This window comes from Onychostruthus taczanowskii, unplaced genomic scaffold (assembly GCF_017590055.1).
Source record: "Onychostruthus taczanowskii isolate IOZ18803 unplaced genomic scaffold, ASM1759005v1 scaffold27, whole genome shotgun sequence".
Taxonomy (NCBI): Eukaryota; Metazoa; Chordata; class Aves; order Passeriformes; family Passeridae; genus Onychostruthus; species Onychostruthus taczanowskii.
In genome coordinates this window covers 853,419-872,373 of record NW_024500017.1, presented here as the reverse complement: position 1 = coordinate 872,373, position 18,955 = coordinate 853,419, and the positions used below count along the sequence as shown (strand labels likewise).

The window sequence follows — 18,955 nt, the reverse complement described above, 5'->3', positions numbered from 1 at the left end:
TAACCTCAAACAGTTCTTTCCCACTTGCTCTTCCAACCTGCCCAGGTCTCTCTGTAAGATGTCTTTTCCTTCTCATGTCTGCTTCACCACCAGTCTGGTGTCATCAGCAAACTTGGTGAGGCTGCTTTCAATCCCATCATCCCGCTAATTTATGAAGATACAATGTCATAGGGCCCATTGCTGATCCTTAGGGAACCCTGCTTGTGATAGGTTTCCAGCCTGAGTGCAAACCATTGATCACCACCCTTTTAGTGCAGCCTGTTAATCCATTCCCTACCCATCCTGAAGACCACCCACCCAATCTGTATCTTGCCCTTTTGTGAAGGAAAAGGCTGTGGGAAATGGTATTGAATACTTTGCTGAATTTTGGGAAAGCAACATCCACTACCCCTCTCCTTGTATATAGTAGATGTTGAAGAGAGTCAAAAGAAAAAAAGAATCTCAAAAGTCAAAAGTAGTCAAAAATAGAGTCTGACAGGTTTATGAAAATGAAAGGAAGTAGATTAAGAGGATGGGATTTTAAAATTACTTTAAATTTTCTGGAGTGAGACTGGGACATTACTGCAAGACATAAAGATGATTTGTAATGAATTTTCACCTGTTGAAATTGTATGGATTTTGTAAAGTCCATGCACAGTTGCAGAAACTACACTGTGATGTCAGTTACCTCACAGGTTGAATTACTTCAGTTTTATTCTCTCTGCACAGGAAACAGAGATTGACCTTTCTAGTGAAGTATTCTGCTTCCACTCTGCCATAAAGCAACACTAAATTCTTGATTAGGAACCAAGCCATATATTTTAATTCAATGCAACTAAAAAAATATTTCCTTGACCGTGATCTGAATCACTGCAGACTGTCTGGTTGTATTTTGATAGAAACTAATCTTTTACAGCTCAGTTTTTATTCCTCATCTGGTTAGTCCTGTTTATAGTCAGAAATATAGGATAGGGAAATTAGTTCCTTTGGAGCATGTTCAAAAAACTCTACTACATTCTGAATGGATTATGAATTTCTTGGAAAATCAAGAAATACTCTGGCAAAAATTCTTTAAACATGCTATGCCATCTTATCCTAGAAAACATAAATTTCATGTATACCTGTTTTTTACATAAGACTGAGGGAAACAGAGAGGGAACAAAGAAGGGATAATATAGCCTTGAACAGTACCAGATTTGGCCTACTGATAAGTACACAGAAGTCAAATTGCAGTCATCAATCTAACATATGTGGATGTTCATATACTACAAATACTGAATTGGTAAATTAGTAAATTCTGATAATTTTACCATGATTCATGCAATGAAATACAATACAAAACTCAAGTTGTAAGAAAATATAAGTTTTTTGCTTTGTTTTTTTTTTTTTTTTTTTTTAATTTCTAGCCTCAAATAAATGAGGCAAAATGCAGAAAAATACATCAGGGTATTAGAAGCATTTAAAATTTCAAAGGAAAAAACATTCCAAGCCATATTGGATCTATATATCTATTCTTATTAGCAATCCCATGCTTTGGAGATTTGTTTGTGGGGGCTATTTGAGGAAAATTAGAAGACAAAAGGAGACAGGAGGAGTTTGGGTGGCTGGTATTGGTTTTTTTCCTTGTCTTTTCTTTTGGCAGTGAATTCTCTACCAAATGTCACAGTCTTCATGAAGTCAACCAACCATTCTTTGAGGACTTTTCCATTACCACATTTTTTGCTGAATCACGGTGCCCATTTCCCATTTTCCAGAATTCATTATGAAAAATAGCAACTGCACAGTTTGTTGTTTTTTTCCCAGCCTCTCTGTAGACCAAAAGTCTCTTTATGACTTTCATAGTGAAAATACAATATTTCTCATATTTTCATAATACAGAGTAAAAGATTAGGCCTAGGCATAGACAGATTTTTGGTTGCCATTTGGTTGCTGTAAGATTTGGCAGCTGTTGTGCTGACTGCCTTCAACCAAAGGATATTATTCTCTTTGGGATTCCACTGGGAAAGAGAGAAAGAATGGAAAATATTACAGACAGTCAAATTCCAGCAATAAATTGTTCAAGTTATTTTTTTTATATTGTAAGTAGGCTATATTTATAATATCCACATGGATTGATATCTATAACAGTTCTATTATTTTTATTTATGTGGAATTTTTCTATTTAGTTAAATGTATGATGTTTTAATGTTGCTTTATTCATTTAATCATAACCAAAATAAAACTAAGGTAAATAATACATATATGCAGTTTTCACCAAGCTAATAAAAATAAAGCTTTGAATTAGGTCAATAAAAAACCTTGAAAGATATTCAGCATTTCTTTGATTTAGTTCAGGAGGTTTATATAAAATTTATATGGAATATTTACTGATTTTTTTTTTTTCTTTCCTATAAATAAATCAAGCTGGTCACTGTGGTATCCCAGATCTTATAGTCAATGGACAAGTAATAGGAGAAAATTATGGATATAGAGACACAGTAGTTTACCAGTGCAGTCCTGGTTTTCGGTTGATTGGTTCTTCTGTAAGACTATGTCAACAGGATCACAACTGGTCTGGCCAACTTCCATCCTGTGTGCGTAAGTAAGCATGGCAGCAAATATTGATGTTACAGGAATATCTGTGTCAAACTAGATGAGGATTAAATGCTCCTCAAAAGTATGGGGCCAAATAAAATCTATGATTCATCTATCAGGTAAAGTTAAGTGTTGGCAACTAAAATTTCTACTGCATCTTTTAGTGACTGAATCCCTGCTGTTTTGGATATGGAAATTCTTCAGAAAGTGATAGGGCTTATAAATGCCACTACTCAAATTTGAAAATGGCTTTATGACCTGTAGTGGCTTTTGGAAATATTTAATGTATACATGCTTTCACTGTTTCAGTTAGATAAGTGAATACTGTTGAAGTATACTGTCAACACTGCAGATTAAAATGTTTTCTTTACCAAATTTTTTTTTCTTCTTCTTTCTCACGGAGATGCTATTACTTTGATTTGTGTTTTTGGTGTTCTTTTGAGTGAATATTGTCCTTTGTTAATGAGGTTTCTTTTGCATAATAAGTGTGTCAAGCCATCACTTGAAAGACCTTTAAGTAATAACATAAAATGATGTATTTAATTTAGGAAAATTTGAGATGTCTCTAAGCACTTTAAAGTAAATTACCACTATTTTACGGGTTCAGTAATATTTGCATATTGAAACTATATTAATCTGCCTCCAAATATCCCGTAGCTCTATCTTTGAAACAGAAATTCTCTTAATGCCAAGTCATAGCACACAATGTTAATTCATTTATTCTGTGATGTTTTAAACTGATTAACCTTTCTTTTTTTTTTTTTTTGCCAACAGTTTGTTACAAAACAGCAGAAAATGTTTGCTAAGTGTTTTTGCGTCATTTTGTGAATATTAATTTGTGCCCAATTTTCCTTACTTTTTTTTGTCTGGCTTTTATAGGCACGGAACATAAACTTTACCTTCTTTATATAGATTTTTTATAAACATTTCACTGTGCCAATAGTTCTGGGCTTTTATTTTTCAAAAAATAGTCATAAATTTATAGCTTCACTAAGTATTTAGATCACAAAGATAAAATATTGAGTTTATAATAAGACAAATTTGTAAGAAATAATACCTGAGGAACCAACTGGAATATTTCCTTTCAATTTCAGAGTATACATAATGAAAATCTAGTGCTTGCTTTTCTCCTGTTTCTTCAGAAGAGTTTTCTTCATTTGCTTTCATTACCTTATGCCAAATTCTGTTCAGTTTATTTAAAAATTTAAGTAAGTTCTTGAACTTGAATATATAATAGAGAATATGCAGTATCATATAATATCAAAACTTGAAAATACTATTATGTAATTATTATCTATTATATAATAAATAATGAAAAGTGATAACATCTTGTTCTGTTTTGGGTTTTTGTTTTTTTTTGACTGGTGCTATGCTAGCTGTCAGCTGTGGTCACCCTGGTAGTCCTATCTATGGAAGAACAAGTGGAAATGGTTTCAACTTCAATGATGTTGTGACATTTTCATGTAATACTGGATATGTTATGCAAGGACCAACCAAAGCTCAGTGCCAAGCTAATAGGCAGTGGAGCCACTCACCTCCAATATGCAAAGGTAAGAAAGCAGCATTTACAGGTTTCAAACTAAATGTTGTAAAATTAAGGCAAAAAAATAAACAGAGAGTAAAGGAACACAAGACAAAGTGATTCCTTTCTCACCAATAAAGAGACTGATTAACTAACATAATAATCTTATTATTAAAGACTTTTTGTGATGCTATGATTTTTTACAGTCAGGCTGCCAGGATAACAGTTGCAGAGAAACTTTCTTATGTGTCTGCAGACTGTATTGCTTTTTAAAAAAATGTTTCTACAAGTTACTGAAGCAAAATTATGCATAGATAATTAAGACTTTAAAGCCTGAAATAATTTTCTCTGCATGTTTAGCCAATATAGTTCTAGCAGATACATAAGAAAAGCTACTTTTCTTCCTTTTACGTTTCCATTGGTGCTTCACTGAGCATCTTGACTTTGAAAATTGCTATTCTAATTTATTAACATTGATCATTTGTGTTTGTTCTCAATGCTTCTAGATATTATATGTAAAATTCTTTCACTTAGAAAAATAATAGTATGATATTAGTCATATTTAATTTTCCATCAACAGTTTTAGGAAGGTTTTGTCACCCATGTCTTTTTAAAATCTCTATATGCTTTTTAAATAATTTGTTTTATTTAGAAAAATGTACTTTTTGCTGTAACCTACATGCACATATGTGGAAATTCTAATGATTATTTTTCAGCATCTTCCCTGCAGCTTCTATGGATTTTGATCTGTGCATAAACTAAATCATGCATTTTTACACAAGTTTTATTGACTGTATTTTCTTTTCAGCAGGTGTTCTCCACTTTCATTTGATCACTTTCCCCTAAGACATACTGCTGAATAGTTTGCAGAACTTAAATTTCCGAGGAACTCTTTGTTGATGAGAAGACATTATTTTCTAAATTTACAGTACTAAACATTTACTGTGTGTTTAGGATACCTACTTAATCTCATTTTCAATCCAGTTGCTATCAGTCACCTTGGTATTCTCATATTGCAGAGTAATGTGCCAAAGTGCTGACAACTTATTGGCATGTAGGTATTGGTAAATAAGTTGATCAGGTTACTCAGGTTTATAAGGTTATTCTTTGAAACTTTACACAGTCCTGAAATTGTGTATCAGTTTTAGGAGAGAATTTAAAAACAATAAGTACTAATCTTGTGTTGGGCATCATTAATAATTTCAGCAATGTGCAGTGAAATCCATTCTAATATGATTTTGTTTTATTTGCTTTGAAGTTACATCATAATAAACTGTTAACTTGCATATTTATAAACTACCAAAAGTGCAATATTATAGAAAAGGCTGCACATTGTTATGAAGTCTTTGCTTTTGTCCCATAAATTTTTCATATAAATTCAGTGCACTTGCTGTTATACTATTTACAACTTTTGTTAAATGTCTAGCTTCTTAGCCAACCATAATAATTGTAGAAAACCATTGAAATGGTCAAAGTTCCTTGTATTTTGTTTCAAGTGCTCACTGATCCTGAATAATGAATAAATTATTTTCATTGCTTTAAATATATGCTTAGTAACATGAACTTGGACAATATTCTCAAGCACATGGTGTGATTCTTAGAGCTGTGCTGTTCAGGATCAGGAGCTGGACTTCAATGATCCTTGCAGGGGGAAAAACAGGACAAAAAAAAAGAGAAATGTAGCTCAGGCTTTCCTCCAGGAAAAGAAAAAAATTCAATATTGACCATCAGTGTAGCTAACAAATTGTTCTGTCCTTTACTGTTAAAGAAGTCAAATACAAGCAGAAAGCTATTTCTGTCCTTGGAAATGGTGTGTTCTCTAGGCTTGTAATATCAATATTTGAGACCTGCTAGAAGAAGCACACAAGCAGACTATAACATTTAGAATAGTGGCTAGAGAGGACATGAGTCATAAAATTACTACATTAAGTGATTTAGTTAGGAAAAATGATCTTGAATTGCATCAGGCAATACCACTTTTCCTTTGCAGATTACAGAGCTTTTCAGGACATTTTAATAATTTCATATACAGACATCCATACATATTTCTCTCTGAAATTCAACAAATGTGAATGCAGGGTCCTGCACCTGGGGAAGGAAGGGTAACCCCAGTAACCCCATGCCCCAATACAGGCTGGGGGTGGAGAGCAGCTCTGCAGAGAAGGACCTGGCGGTCCTGGTGGACAACTAACTGTCCACAAGCCCAGCAGTGCCCTTGTGGCCATGAAGGCCAGTGTTGTCCTGGGGTGCATTAGGAAGAGGTCAAGGGAGGTGATCCCACTCCTCTACTGAGCCCTAGTGAGGAACATCTGGAGAACCTGGAGTGTGTCCAGTGGAGCGCTACAAAGGTTATTAGGGTCTGGAGCATCCCTCTTACAAGGATAGGCTGAGGGAGCTGGGCCTGTTCAGTCTTGAGAAGAGGTGACTAAGAGGGGACTTCATCACTGTCAGTAACTGAAGGGAGGGTTGTTGTATTGCACTAAATAGTTATTTAGTAGTTTGCACAGGTTGTTTAGTAATTTGCACTGTTCACATATGTTCCTCCCCTTTTTTCCCCCCCGCTAAGTGTCAGCCTTGCTGGTCTCACCCTGGTCAGTCCCTCCCCTCGCCCCTCCTCACTGGTATTCTACTGGCTGTGATCCTCTTTCTCTGCCCCCATTTCCCCGGGTATAAAATTCTCCTGCCAGCAGGCAACACCCTCTTTTCTCCATGTGTTTTTTCGTCTGGTGTTTCTCATGGGTGTAAAGAGAGAACATTACCACGTGGAGGATAGCGCTTCTGGTCTTTTGCCTTTTGTCCATGTAAGATCGTGTGGGCTGGGATCCATAGCTGGCCGGATTGGACCCAAACAGCCCATCCAGTCATGCATTCTTGCAGTGGGTGTCAAGACGATGGAGCCAGGCTCCTCTTGGTGGTGCCAGGTAAAAGGATGAGAGGCAATGGGTAGGAATTGATGCACAGGAAATTCCACCTGAATACACATGCAGATATATGGATTTGCACACAGGTGTGTGCAAATGCATGTATATAAACATGCAATTGATTATAAGGATCTAGAGATAGTAATTTTTTTGGGGAACTTTGGTTTTCTAGAATTCTTTTTTTCACTTTGAATAAGTGATGATGTGTTTCCTTGACCAGATGAAATCATATGAAAACTTTTAAAATAATCGTCATGATCCCCTAAATAAGTATTATACTGAACTCACAGGTAGTAAGACACCAAAAAAAGGGGGAAAAAGTCAATTTTCAGAAATTTTTAAAAATATAACTTCTAAAGCGCTGACTCAAAAAAGTCGTCAGTATTCTTAACCATTAAAGTTAAGCTCTATTTTTATAAGCTCCTACCCTCTTGTTGTGATTTATTCTTACTCTGTCTTACCTAAGTGACCTTGTGCCCTTTAGCTCAAAACATGTCTTAAAGGTGATCCATTATCAAAATGTTGGTATAGGAACATGTAAGTATGTTTGCATTTCTGTGTGTTAGACCAAAAACACATCTAGCCCCAAAATATGTTTCTATTTGCAGACAGTAGTGTGTGTCAAGACAGGAATATAAATTAATTTTATTGGTATGTTCAGTAACTTTTAGTGGCCAATAATTTTACAGTATTATCACACTGTAAAGAAGCATTTCCTTTTGTTTGCTCTGGGTTTAACATCTTCTGATTGTAGTGTCTCATCGTTTCAGTTCTTCTTCCTAATTCACTACCATTCTATAAAAAGTTAGGGTATATAAAACCAGCAACACATTGGACATTTCTTTTACAAAGAATAGGAGACCATTTTAGGTGACTGTATTAGTATGGATCTCAAGTCTGTGCTCTTTTTCTTTTTAGTGGTCAATTGTTCTGATCCTGGAATTCCTGCAAATTCTATAAGAGAAAGTAAAATCGAACATGGAAATTTCACGTATGGCACAGTGGTATTTTATGACTGCAATCCTGGATATTTTTTGTTTGGCTCTTCAGTTTTAATTTGTCAACCAAATGGCCACTGGGACAAACCTCTACCTGAATGCATTAGTAAGTAGATAATGAGTTTGTTTCTACAAAGAATGTGGACTAGATGAGGTATTATTTCACACAACATTTTCATCAGTCTCATGACAGCAATTATAATAATCATATTTATATACATTTGTGTGTGTGCAGTACTGCTGGAGGGTCTCAGTAGCTCCTGAAATAGCAGTTATATTATTCTTGTATGTAGCAAATAACAGAGAATACTTATGAAATGCAATAGCCAAGAAACATCTCAATGCTCAAGCATAATAATCCCTGATAGCAGTGATGCAAGGTCAAAAGCTGTCCATTGACTTCACCAATAATAGCACTGTGGAGCACCTAAGATGTCCACACTAATAGACATACCTGAACATCATACTCATACACAGCCTATTCACTAAGTCAAGTGCATCAACACAAGTAGGTTATTTTTATTCTGGTTTGTCATGAACAGCTTTCTAACTGTGATGCAGGTCTAGACAGAGATGTTTCTTAGACTTTTAATTGGCTGGGACAGTTGATTTACCTGGTTCTCTATTAGTCTGTGAAAAGGGTTTCATTTAGGATCAACATTTTTCACTGAGAAAAGCTTCTTTTCTAGAGATTAGAGGATAAAGGTTCCTTATTCAGGAATCATGGACTGATAATTGCAATACTGTAGCTATTTGTTCTCAGGAGGCTTCACTAGTTCTACTATTACCTCTCAAAAAATAAGAAAGTAATGAACTTTTTTTTCTTATTATTGTAAAAATTTCAGTTATGGAACTTGTCCCTTTCTTTGATGGGATAAGTAACTTGATTGCAAGTCACAGTGAAAATTAAAACAAGGTGTCTATTGGTTGCACGTTAAATTTAAAGGCAACATTACCATTATCATTGCCAAAGACAAATATTCCTTAATAGCAAAATATCTCCAAAGAGAAATTAATTTAAAGGTAAAGTTGCAAAGATTTCTTCTTTCTACATTTGTATTTTAATCTCTTAGATATTTTATCTGAATTGTCACAAGTAATTTAATAATACAGCTTTTATTCTTTTTTTAAAAGAGCTTTGGGAGTAAAAGTGATACATATACTTTCGAAAGGGCATCTTTTGCTTTATTTGTGTCATTTTTACAGAGGGGGTCAGTGAATTCTACCTAAGTGGTATCCACTATATTTTGTAACTGTAAGCTTACCAAAAGTTTTTAAGAGCCTTTTTTTTAAGAGCTTCTGGAGTGTTTTGCAAATTATTGCTGGAATGGGACTTTTTACTATGGTGTGTGTTGATAGCACAAGGAGTAATGGTTTAAACTAAAAATAGTTTGTTTAAATTAAATATAGAGGATATTTGTTTTGCTTTTTTGGTTTTTTTTTTGGTTTTTTTTTGGTTTTTTGTTTTTTTGTTTTTTTTTTTATGAGGGTGGTAAATAGGAAGAAATGAGTTAGTATTAGAAAAAAAAGAAATTCAATCAACTTCTCATATGAAATCCCATCCTGAAAATATTAATATCAAATTAAATTTTGTAGAGTGCATAATCATATTAAGGGTAATATTAAGGGTGCTATAATTTTTAAGTAAATTATTAGGGACCCAAGACTTCTAGATATAAATGTAAACAGAAAAGTGTGTACAGGAAAACCCAAATGTGGAAACTGTAAGGTACCAGTATGAAATTAACTGTGTCCTGTATGACATCTGAATAGGGAAAAAGAATCAATCAAGAATACGACAGATAACCAAAATATTCTGAAAAACTGTGAATGTTCTTCACAAGATAAAGGTCTCATTTTGTTGAAGCCTGCATGACCAATATGCCTTTTTCTTGATGATGTTCTAAGTTTTCATTTTCAGCAATTATCCATATCTGATAGTATATTTTAGTTGGAAGTAATTGATTAAAAAAAATAACACACTGACAACAAGTGCTTTTTATGTGAAGTTGACTGTTCTGGCTGTTTTACTCAAAGTCCTCAAAGCAGAACAGTCACAGGGGTCAGCAACACTAGATAGGAATCAAAGTTGGTCAAGATCTTACCACATTGCTAAATCCTTTGTGATCCTTTCAGGAAGGTTCTGCACCATGAAGGTTGGACCTGTAGGACAACATGTCATTAAATGCAAATCAATATACACATAAATTAAAACTCTAAGACCATAATAATGACTTAAGAAAGAAAAATTGCCATATATGATTTTGGTCTTATGCTGTATTGTACAATCATGGTACTGTTGCATGTATCTGAAATGCCGTGGAATTGCACACATCCTTGACCCTGATCAGGCTTCTGATCTGCATTTTTCTTTAGTAAAAAAGGCATGCTGAAAACAGTATTTATTGTGATTAAATTTTGATAAAAACTACAGTTGTATGATTTAGCAGCTGGTTCTACTACACTGATATTTGCTGCTCTATTTTGCGGGTTTCATGGTACATAAATACAAATATCTCTGGCAAGGATAATCTACATACCATGGACAGATGTAAGATAAGAAATCAAACATCAGGCCTAGATTAATTTTGTGTACATAGTGGATTGGTTTATGAAATTTTGGATTAACTCCTTGCCCTGAACTATTAAAAGAGAGATGAAGTTCTGCATGTTCTCTACCACAGCAGTGACTTTGGCAGATACTGTGTTCCTGTAATTTTTCTCTGAAGAGTACGAGGTGTGTGTATGTGTTCATGGCATAAAGATCAACTTAGTGAATAAGTGGTTTTGAACATTAATATATGTATCTAAAATATCTTTTTTTGACATCTCCAAACATTTCTTTCACAGCTTTTGGTCTGAAGCATTCTTGCATTCTAATCCCATGATCTTCCCCCTTCCCCCAAACCCTAAAAATGTTAACCCCTTCACAAAGTTTATGTGTGCAGTTATGAAAGTGAAAAGTTATGAAAGTGAAAACTAAAAACTGTATGATCAGTGATAATAACCTTCTTTTATCTCCAATAATTATGCATTGTAGTGATTGACTGTGGACATCCTGGAGTTCCTCCTAACGCCATGCTGTCTGGAGATAAATATACCTTTGGTTCTACTGTTCATTATACCTGCACAGGGAGACGATCGCTGTTAGGGCAGTCATCTCGCACATGCCAGTTAAATGGACACTGGAGTGGATCTCTTCCTCACTGCTCAGGTAATATATATGAATTAATGACTGCACCTGAAGTTGTTTTGAATATATTTTGATTTTTTCAGAAGGCCATTTAAAAATCTGTCAAATCGTGTATAAAGCTGAATTACCACCTCAGTAGGAAAAAAAAAAAAAAGCAAAACTAAAGTAAACATAAACTGTTAGCAGGAAAACAATCTGGAAGAAGTAGACTTTCTTGGTGGCACTTAATATGAACAAGAAATTTCACATTCAGTTGACTGTTAACAAAACCAGTTGCTTTGAAAATTTTTTTTATGTGATTTCTGGCAAGAGCATTAATTTCCACAGTGAAATCTTGCAACATTTTCTCTTCAAGATGATGGGTCAATTTTCTTACATTTTTTCTTTTAACTTGCAAAATGTCTACTAGCTTGATGACACCTCACATATAACTTGATTGTGTAATACATCCATCTGTATAATAATTTTGACAAATAACAATTCCAAATAATTTCAACAGGGTGCTCAGTTTTTGAGGCAACACCACCTAATCCTTGTAATAGTTTAGCCCTTACTGAAATCAAGATATGTTTTCTGAAAAACTTATTGCTTAGGAATATTGTATTTCACAACTTCATCTTGATTCACTTTAAGAGCAGTGATCAAGTGAAAAACAAAAACCCAAGGAACGCACTAATTTGGGATTTGATTAAATCCCTTTTGTTATTGCAGACTATGTAAACAAATACTGTGATGAAGGTTAACAATGTTATCAGTATTAATTCTCAGTAAATACTGGTGGAAGTTCTTTCTTGTCCTGCATATGTTTCAAAATTTAATTGATGAAATCAGAGGAGTTTTGCATCTTATTTAAACCAATGTAATTCAGAGAACTTAGATATGTTTAACGGCAGAAAACATAAGTGACATGTTTTTCTTAGATTAGATCTATGCCAAAACTAGAAGTGAAAAATAACAGATGCGCAAGACTGACTATGCTCTACCAGTTTCACATTCAAAATCCAAGGTTATTTAGAGTATTAGTAAATAATAGCATCATAGAATGGTGGAAGTCAGAAGGACCTTTACAAATCATCTAGTCCAACTTCTGGTTATAGGTAAGGACATCTTCCACTAGCATCATAGAACGGTTTGTGGTGTAAGGGACCTCCAAGGATCATCTAGTCCTCCCTTACTGCAATGAGAAGAGATGTGTTCAACTAGATCAGGTTACTCAAAGTCCTGTTCAACCTGACCTTGAACATGCCCAGGGTTGTTGCATCCACAAGTTCTTTGGGCAGCCTGTTCCAGCGACTCACTGCACACATCGTAAGAATTGTCTGCTTTATGCCCAAACTTAACTTAGCCTCTTTCAGTTTAAAATCATCCCCTCTTCTCCTGTCACTACAGACCTTGATAAAAAGCCATTGTACATATTTTTTAATATATTTTATGTATTGAAAGGCCACAATAGGGTCTTCCGGAAGCCTTCCTTTCTTCAGGTTGAACAGCCCAAATTCTCTCAGCCTTGCTGCACAGCAGAAGTGTCCCAGCTCTCTGATCATATTTAGTAAATTCCTCTGGACCTGCTCTAACAGGTCTTTGTTTCTGTTGTATTGGAAACCTCAGAAATGGATGCAGTAGTCCAGGTGGAGGTCTCACATATTGAAAACCTTTTTGGTTTTTTTTTCTCTCCTGCCCTTATTTCTTCAGTGTAATCAGTTATAGACTGATTATCAGCTGTCATTTCAGGATACAAAATTTTACAGCCCAAGGCACAGATATATTTGAAAATTAATATTAAATATAATAATAATAATTAATATTAAATATTAAAATAGAGCTTCTTGGTTAAAATATTGCATTAAATTCTAAAGTGCTGGAAGAATTTTTCAGTATCTGAACTTTATCCTGCAAAATCTCAAGAACCCAGAATGTGACAAAACCTAGAAAAATGTATACCTAATTTAATCCTTAAACTTTCTATTAACAAAGCGAAAGGAAATTTGCCACAATTAAGCAAAGATCAAGTTCCTATAATCTTTAATTTGTAAAGGTATGCACTAGAAATCAAACTTTAATGTAAAATAATCTTATTTAATAAATAACCATGTATTAATGTATTTGCAAATTTGAACTATTTTAATAAAAAGTGGTTTTACAGCTAGAGAGAATCCATATTTGTTTAGGGGGAAAAATACTCTTTAGATAAAATCTAAGGCTACTTATTATAATTTTTCATAGTGTTAATAAGAGAAAAAAAATGTTAAAAATCTAAATTTTGCAAAAATAATTTAGGATATAAACAAAAGGAATACAGACTAAAAATACACATGAAAATATCAAAGCAGCCCTACTGGAAATAGAACTATTCTATAGAACTTCTATTAAATTGAGTGTTGAAATATCTTGGGATATTATGAGAGCTGTATGTGATTTTTTTTTTCTAATTATTGTTTTTCCACTTACACATAGGAGACTCTAATCAGATCTAAATACTTTTTCTTAATACATGAAGACAAAATTTCCAGGACATAGGAACATCTAAATGTCAATCATAATGATTCAAATTGTACAGAATAGAACTCTTAGTTTTCTTTAACCGTACTGTACCAAATTATAATTCTTAGTAAAATTTTGAGACTTGTTTTCAAAGCTTATATCTAAAATGCTTTCTCATTATGAAATAATTTTCTGTTCATGACACAGAATTTCTATATTTTGCATCTAAAATATGTTAAATCATCAGCTTTCATTATTAGCCTTTAAATTGCTTTCTCATTTTAATGCATATTAAAACATTAAAATTTACATGATTGTTGATATATTCATTATATATATAATATAGAATATTTAACTGAAAAAAGATAAGCATACTTATCCTTTTAGTATATGAAAAAGAATTAAAAAAGAAAACCCTAGATCAGTGAACATAAGGTAACTAAATTTTGTAATATCATCCTTATGACAGTTTCTTGTCACATGACATTGAGCTGGAAGGAATTTTCATGTCCCATTGATATATACTGGCATTCAGAAACAGTTTTCAATCACCATATGCATATCAGATAGAGTCAGACATTTTTTGCAATGTAGAATTCCTCATAAGTGCAGCAAGGGTTGTAAACAGTCTAAAAATCCTCCATTTCATCAAGATTAAATGTCAACTGAGAATTTGTTACACATGTGAGTGAAGGATGGCTCATAACTAACTGTAAAAGCAATTTAGTTGAGTCTGCATGAGATAATAAAAATATGTTCTCTTAGGCTTCATCACAGTCTACAACTTCCTCATGAGGGGCAGAGGAGGGGCAGATACTGATCTCTCTCTCTGTGGTGACAGTGACAGGACCCGAGGGCGTGGCCTGAAGCTGTGTCAGTGGATGTTTAGGTTGGATGTTAGAAAAAAGTTTTCCAGCCAGAGGGTGGTTTGGCACTGGAATAGGATCCCCAGAGAAGTGGTGACAGCACCAGCCTGACAGAGCTCAAGAAGAGTTTGGACAATGCTCTGAGGCACGTGGTGTGACTCTTGGGGATGTGCCGTGCAGGGCCAGGAGCTGGACTCAGTGATCCTTGTGGGTCACTTCCAACTCGGCTTATTTTGTGATTCTTTGATTCCATCCCATCTGATGTGATGTGATTAGTCATTTAGAAAAATTATTTCTGTAACTTTCAATCAAAAGAGCTGGTGGTTAGCCTTCCTAAAATAAAAAGTCTAATAATCCATAGTAATGATTAGGCATTACAAAAGAACACGTGATTTCACTTAGAAGAAGAATATGTGATTTCTATTTGGCATAGCAAATAACCTATTTTCATTTTTTCATCATAAAATTCTTCTAGGCATAATGTTAAATAACCTGCCAAAAACTGAGCTGTTATTGTGGAGATTTTACAAGTGTAGAATTATGAGTAGACCGTGTTCCAGTTTTGTCATAGTCTAACTAAATACTACTAGAAAATGTAAAATGCAGATTCCCAAAACAATAAAAAGCACCCTTGACCTGGGAATTTATTTTTAATTATTTCAAAAATATGAAGCAGACTTTTTTCATACTAGAGGGTTGTTAAGTCACCTAAGTACCTTGGACATAAATTATTTTGAAAGCTTATAAATTTTTTTGCTAGAATTTGGAATTATTTGCAATTTCTTTTTAAACAGGGCTGGCAATCTGCTTTACTGATCTGTGTCACATAATGAAATTGGTGAACAAAGAGCAGCCTAACTTCTCAGTCTGGGATTTTGAAGCAGACAACTAACCTTTTACTTATTTGAGTGTATTTGTTATTTATGAAATAATTAAAATACATAGTACCGTGTACTTAGACCTAATGGAATAAACCAAGTATTTGCTCATGCACTATGGTTTTCAAAGCAAAGGAAGCTAGTTCTATCCTTCTGCCTTCACTATTCTGTTCTGTACATGCTTTTGTCAGAGCTGTGTCCAACCCTTCACTCCCAACAGCAGTTTTTATATATACATATACAGTGCCAACTAAGGCTGCAGAACACTTGTTTTTCTCTGGCATGTACGACTCCAGGGTGCTAACTTCCCACAGAACCCCTCTATAGTGAGTTTGTCACTTTTGGTCTTTTGCATATTCAGAGTTTGCAAATCTGTTTACTATTTCTTTGTAAAAATTGCTTTTATTACTTCTATTTAAGCTTAGACAGACCCCAGAAAATCTGCATTACAGATTATATACATAGTAGGATTAATTCTTTTTACCTGAATCTTGAAATATTTCATCTTTATTTAAAATAGTGTAACTGACTAAAAGGAATGGAGATTTTCTCTCAGAAATATTGGTATGTTTGACATATTTTTGTTCTAGAAGGTATTAATTTATTTGCAAGTTGTTAGAAAAATAGATGGGCTATGGGGAAGAAACCAGAACAGTGGAGGTTCAAGATTTCTAGAATACAATTCTTCAGGATTGAAGCTCAGGAATGTAATATACCTTCATCACTTTTTACATAGAAAACTAACTTAAAGTTCTCTTAAAAAAATAAAGTAGATGATGCTGAGTAAATACTAAAATATTCTAACAAATGAGCCACTGTTCATTTCATGTGTTACCTAGAACTTCCTAAAAGTTCTTACATAGTTAAAGACTTAACTGTATAATCTTAGATGTTATTATTACTTTTTATTGTTATCATTATTACTGTGTTGATTATTCTAACATTTATATACAACAGATAGCATTTAACATTATGAAAATATTTACCATTAACCCTCTATCCAAGAATTTTCTGAAACATTTATATCTGAGGGAGATGTTACCTATCAGGCAGTTTTCAGGTGATGTTTCATCATTTCTAGAATTCAGGAAAATGCTTCATGTCTGTTCCAACTCTGGTGATAACATAAAACTAAGAAATACTTTATGAACACTAGTTATACAGAAGAAAATTGTCTTTGCAGTCAGGACCTGTGTTTTCCTCAGAATTCCTTATTTTAAAATGAAAAATTACCAAGGTTTTGTGCTGGCCTTTCCCCCCCTATTTTATTTGATAATTCTGTTATCAAAATTTTAGCAAGGTATTAGGAGAATTTGAGAAAATTGTAATTTTTCTTCTGCATTTCTATAAAATAAGTACAAAAAATTCGTGGAGGATCAAGTAATTTTGCAATTATAGGGACTCACACCTACTGATATATATGGGGATTTTAAAAAAAATATTTATAAATTTATATATAAAAACATAGAGGCATACTTTATAAATGCAGAATCATAATAATATTTCATAATTATTCTAATCTTTGTACTCTAAAATCTAGGTGACACAGCTGGTTCATGTGGTGATCCAGGTATCCCAGGCCATGGGTCTAGGGAGGAAAACAATTTTAAAATTAAAAGCACGATACATTTCAGCTGTGATATTGGATATATCCTGCATGGCTCAGAAGAAAGAACATGTTTGGCAAATGGAAGCTGGACGGGAAGGCAACCTGAGTGCAAAGGTACATCAAAGATCCACTCCATTTTTAAACTGTGTTTTTAATACCGTTGATCAGAAAACCAATTTTGCATTGCCAGCTTTCTGTTGGGAACAGGTGCAGTCATTTTGGACTGAAAAATTGTTTTGAAATAAGTTTTTGCACCATAGCAATGGCTTGGTGTCAGGTGACAAATTTGAAACCAGTTCCTGGCACCCATGAAACTGCATGTTTACAGATTTTGAGGAAAAAAATAGATAAGCCTTTAGAACTCAATTTTTTGATTAATATTTTTTCACTTAAAAAATCGGAGCATTTAATAACAATTTTGTCTGAATTTCAGACAAAAACCACAGTTTTAGGAAAATGTCAGTGTCAGGATTTCATTAGATTTATTCATCTGTGTATAAATGGTTGACTTAAAATTTAATTTAATAATACTGGTGACATTATTTTTTTTTCAATAGAAAACAAAATGCTGAAACAAATTATTTGTAATTTATTTGTAAAATAAAATTCTGGAAATTTCAAGGTAGACAAATTATCATAAAAGAAAGCTATAAGAGGATGTTTCTGAAAAATCATTTATTGTCTAAATTACCTTGCTTCAGAATAGGAAATAATTGCCAACAGATTATTTTGCAAAACAAAGTGTCTTGAAAAGAAGAAAATAATTTGAGAACCTGTACTCTTATTTTCTACTTTATTGCTGTTGACTGTGTTATCTATATGAATGAATTTAATTTTAAAAACTTGTTTCATTAACTGGTTTTGTAATATTCTTTCTGCTGAATGATTGTCAACTTTACACTGCATTCAAAATATAGTATATATGTGTGTGTGCATATGTATATACATATATATATATATGTATATTTATTTATTTATGATGGTATCAAAAGGGATATGCTTTGCCCAACTGTACCATCTGCTATTTTCCTTTGATCTTATCTATTACAGAAATAAATCAGCTCTTATACATTTTAAGATAGTTTTGATGATATTTCTTTCTTGAAATCATAAATATAGTTCACAGATAAATGTAGGTGTTGGTAGTGCATGCACAGGTCTGTTGTTGTAGTTTAGGTCATATAGATCAGATATATATCTATATCTATATCTATATCTATATCTATATATATATATATAGATATATAATCACATAAGAAGGACACATTCAACTTCTCAAATTGAACATTAAAGAACTGGGATACATCAGGATTCTGCCTGCCTGTGAAGTTGACTCCATTCCATGCTTTGAATTAGGAAGAGTATTTTTTTGCTAGGAACGCATGATTCAAATTAAATTACGAATATAATTGTAGATCAGGGTTTTTTTCATAATTGGAAGGGGTTTTCTTTGTAGCTAAACTGTCTTTTCACTAATGCAGATCATGATGCTAAATTTGTAGATTTTGTTTCTCTACAAACCAAAGGGGAAAAAACAGTAAGTCATGCACACAGCTTTTTACTGTGCAATGTGCCTTATCAGTAGGTGGTGAAACATATTTTTAAGGACAACAGAATGGATTTCAACCAAGTAACTCTGCTGGAAGAAGGAATGTTCCTTCTCCAATTTTCCCCATTTCAGAAATCATCTTTACTACATTTTGAAAATATTCCATATTTTCCTTTATAGCTGTGCAGTGTGGTAATCCAGGAACAACTGCTAATGGAAAAGTACTTCGTATTGATGGGACTACATTCTCTAATTCAGTAATTTATTCATGCATGGAAGGATACATACTTTCTGGATCATCTGTAAGACAGTGCACTGCCAATGGAACGTGGTCTGGATCCTTGCCAAACTGCACAAGTAAGACACATTTCTAATGAATAATCTT

The 18,955-nt window shown here is 33.5% G+C and overlaps 1 protein-coding gene across 3 annotated transcripts in view; it reads left to right on the top strand.

Moving 5' to 3' along the window:
• The window catches only part of CSMD3 (CUB and Sushi multiple domains 3), a 577,908-nt gene that overhangs the window by 520,238 nt on the left and 38,715 nt on the right, over positions 1–18,955 (top strand). For all 3 annotated transcript variants that reach the window (XM_041407558.1, XM_041407557.1, XM_041407556.1), the window contains 6 exons: positions 2,383–2,556; positions 3,930–4,103; positions 7,915–8,100; positions 11,035–11,208; positions 16,953–17,135; positions 18,751–18,927. In XM_041407558.1, the coding sequence (XP_041263492.1) occupies positions 2,383–2,556; positions 3,930–4,103; positions 7,915–8,100; positions 11,035–11,208; positions 16,953–17,135; positions 18,751–18,927 (1,068 nt within the window). The remainder of the gene's footprint in view (positions 1–2,382; positions 2,557–3,929; positions 4,104–7,914; positions 8,101–11,034; positions 11,209–16,952; positions 17,136–18,750; positions 18,928–18,955) is intronic.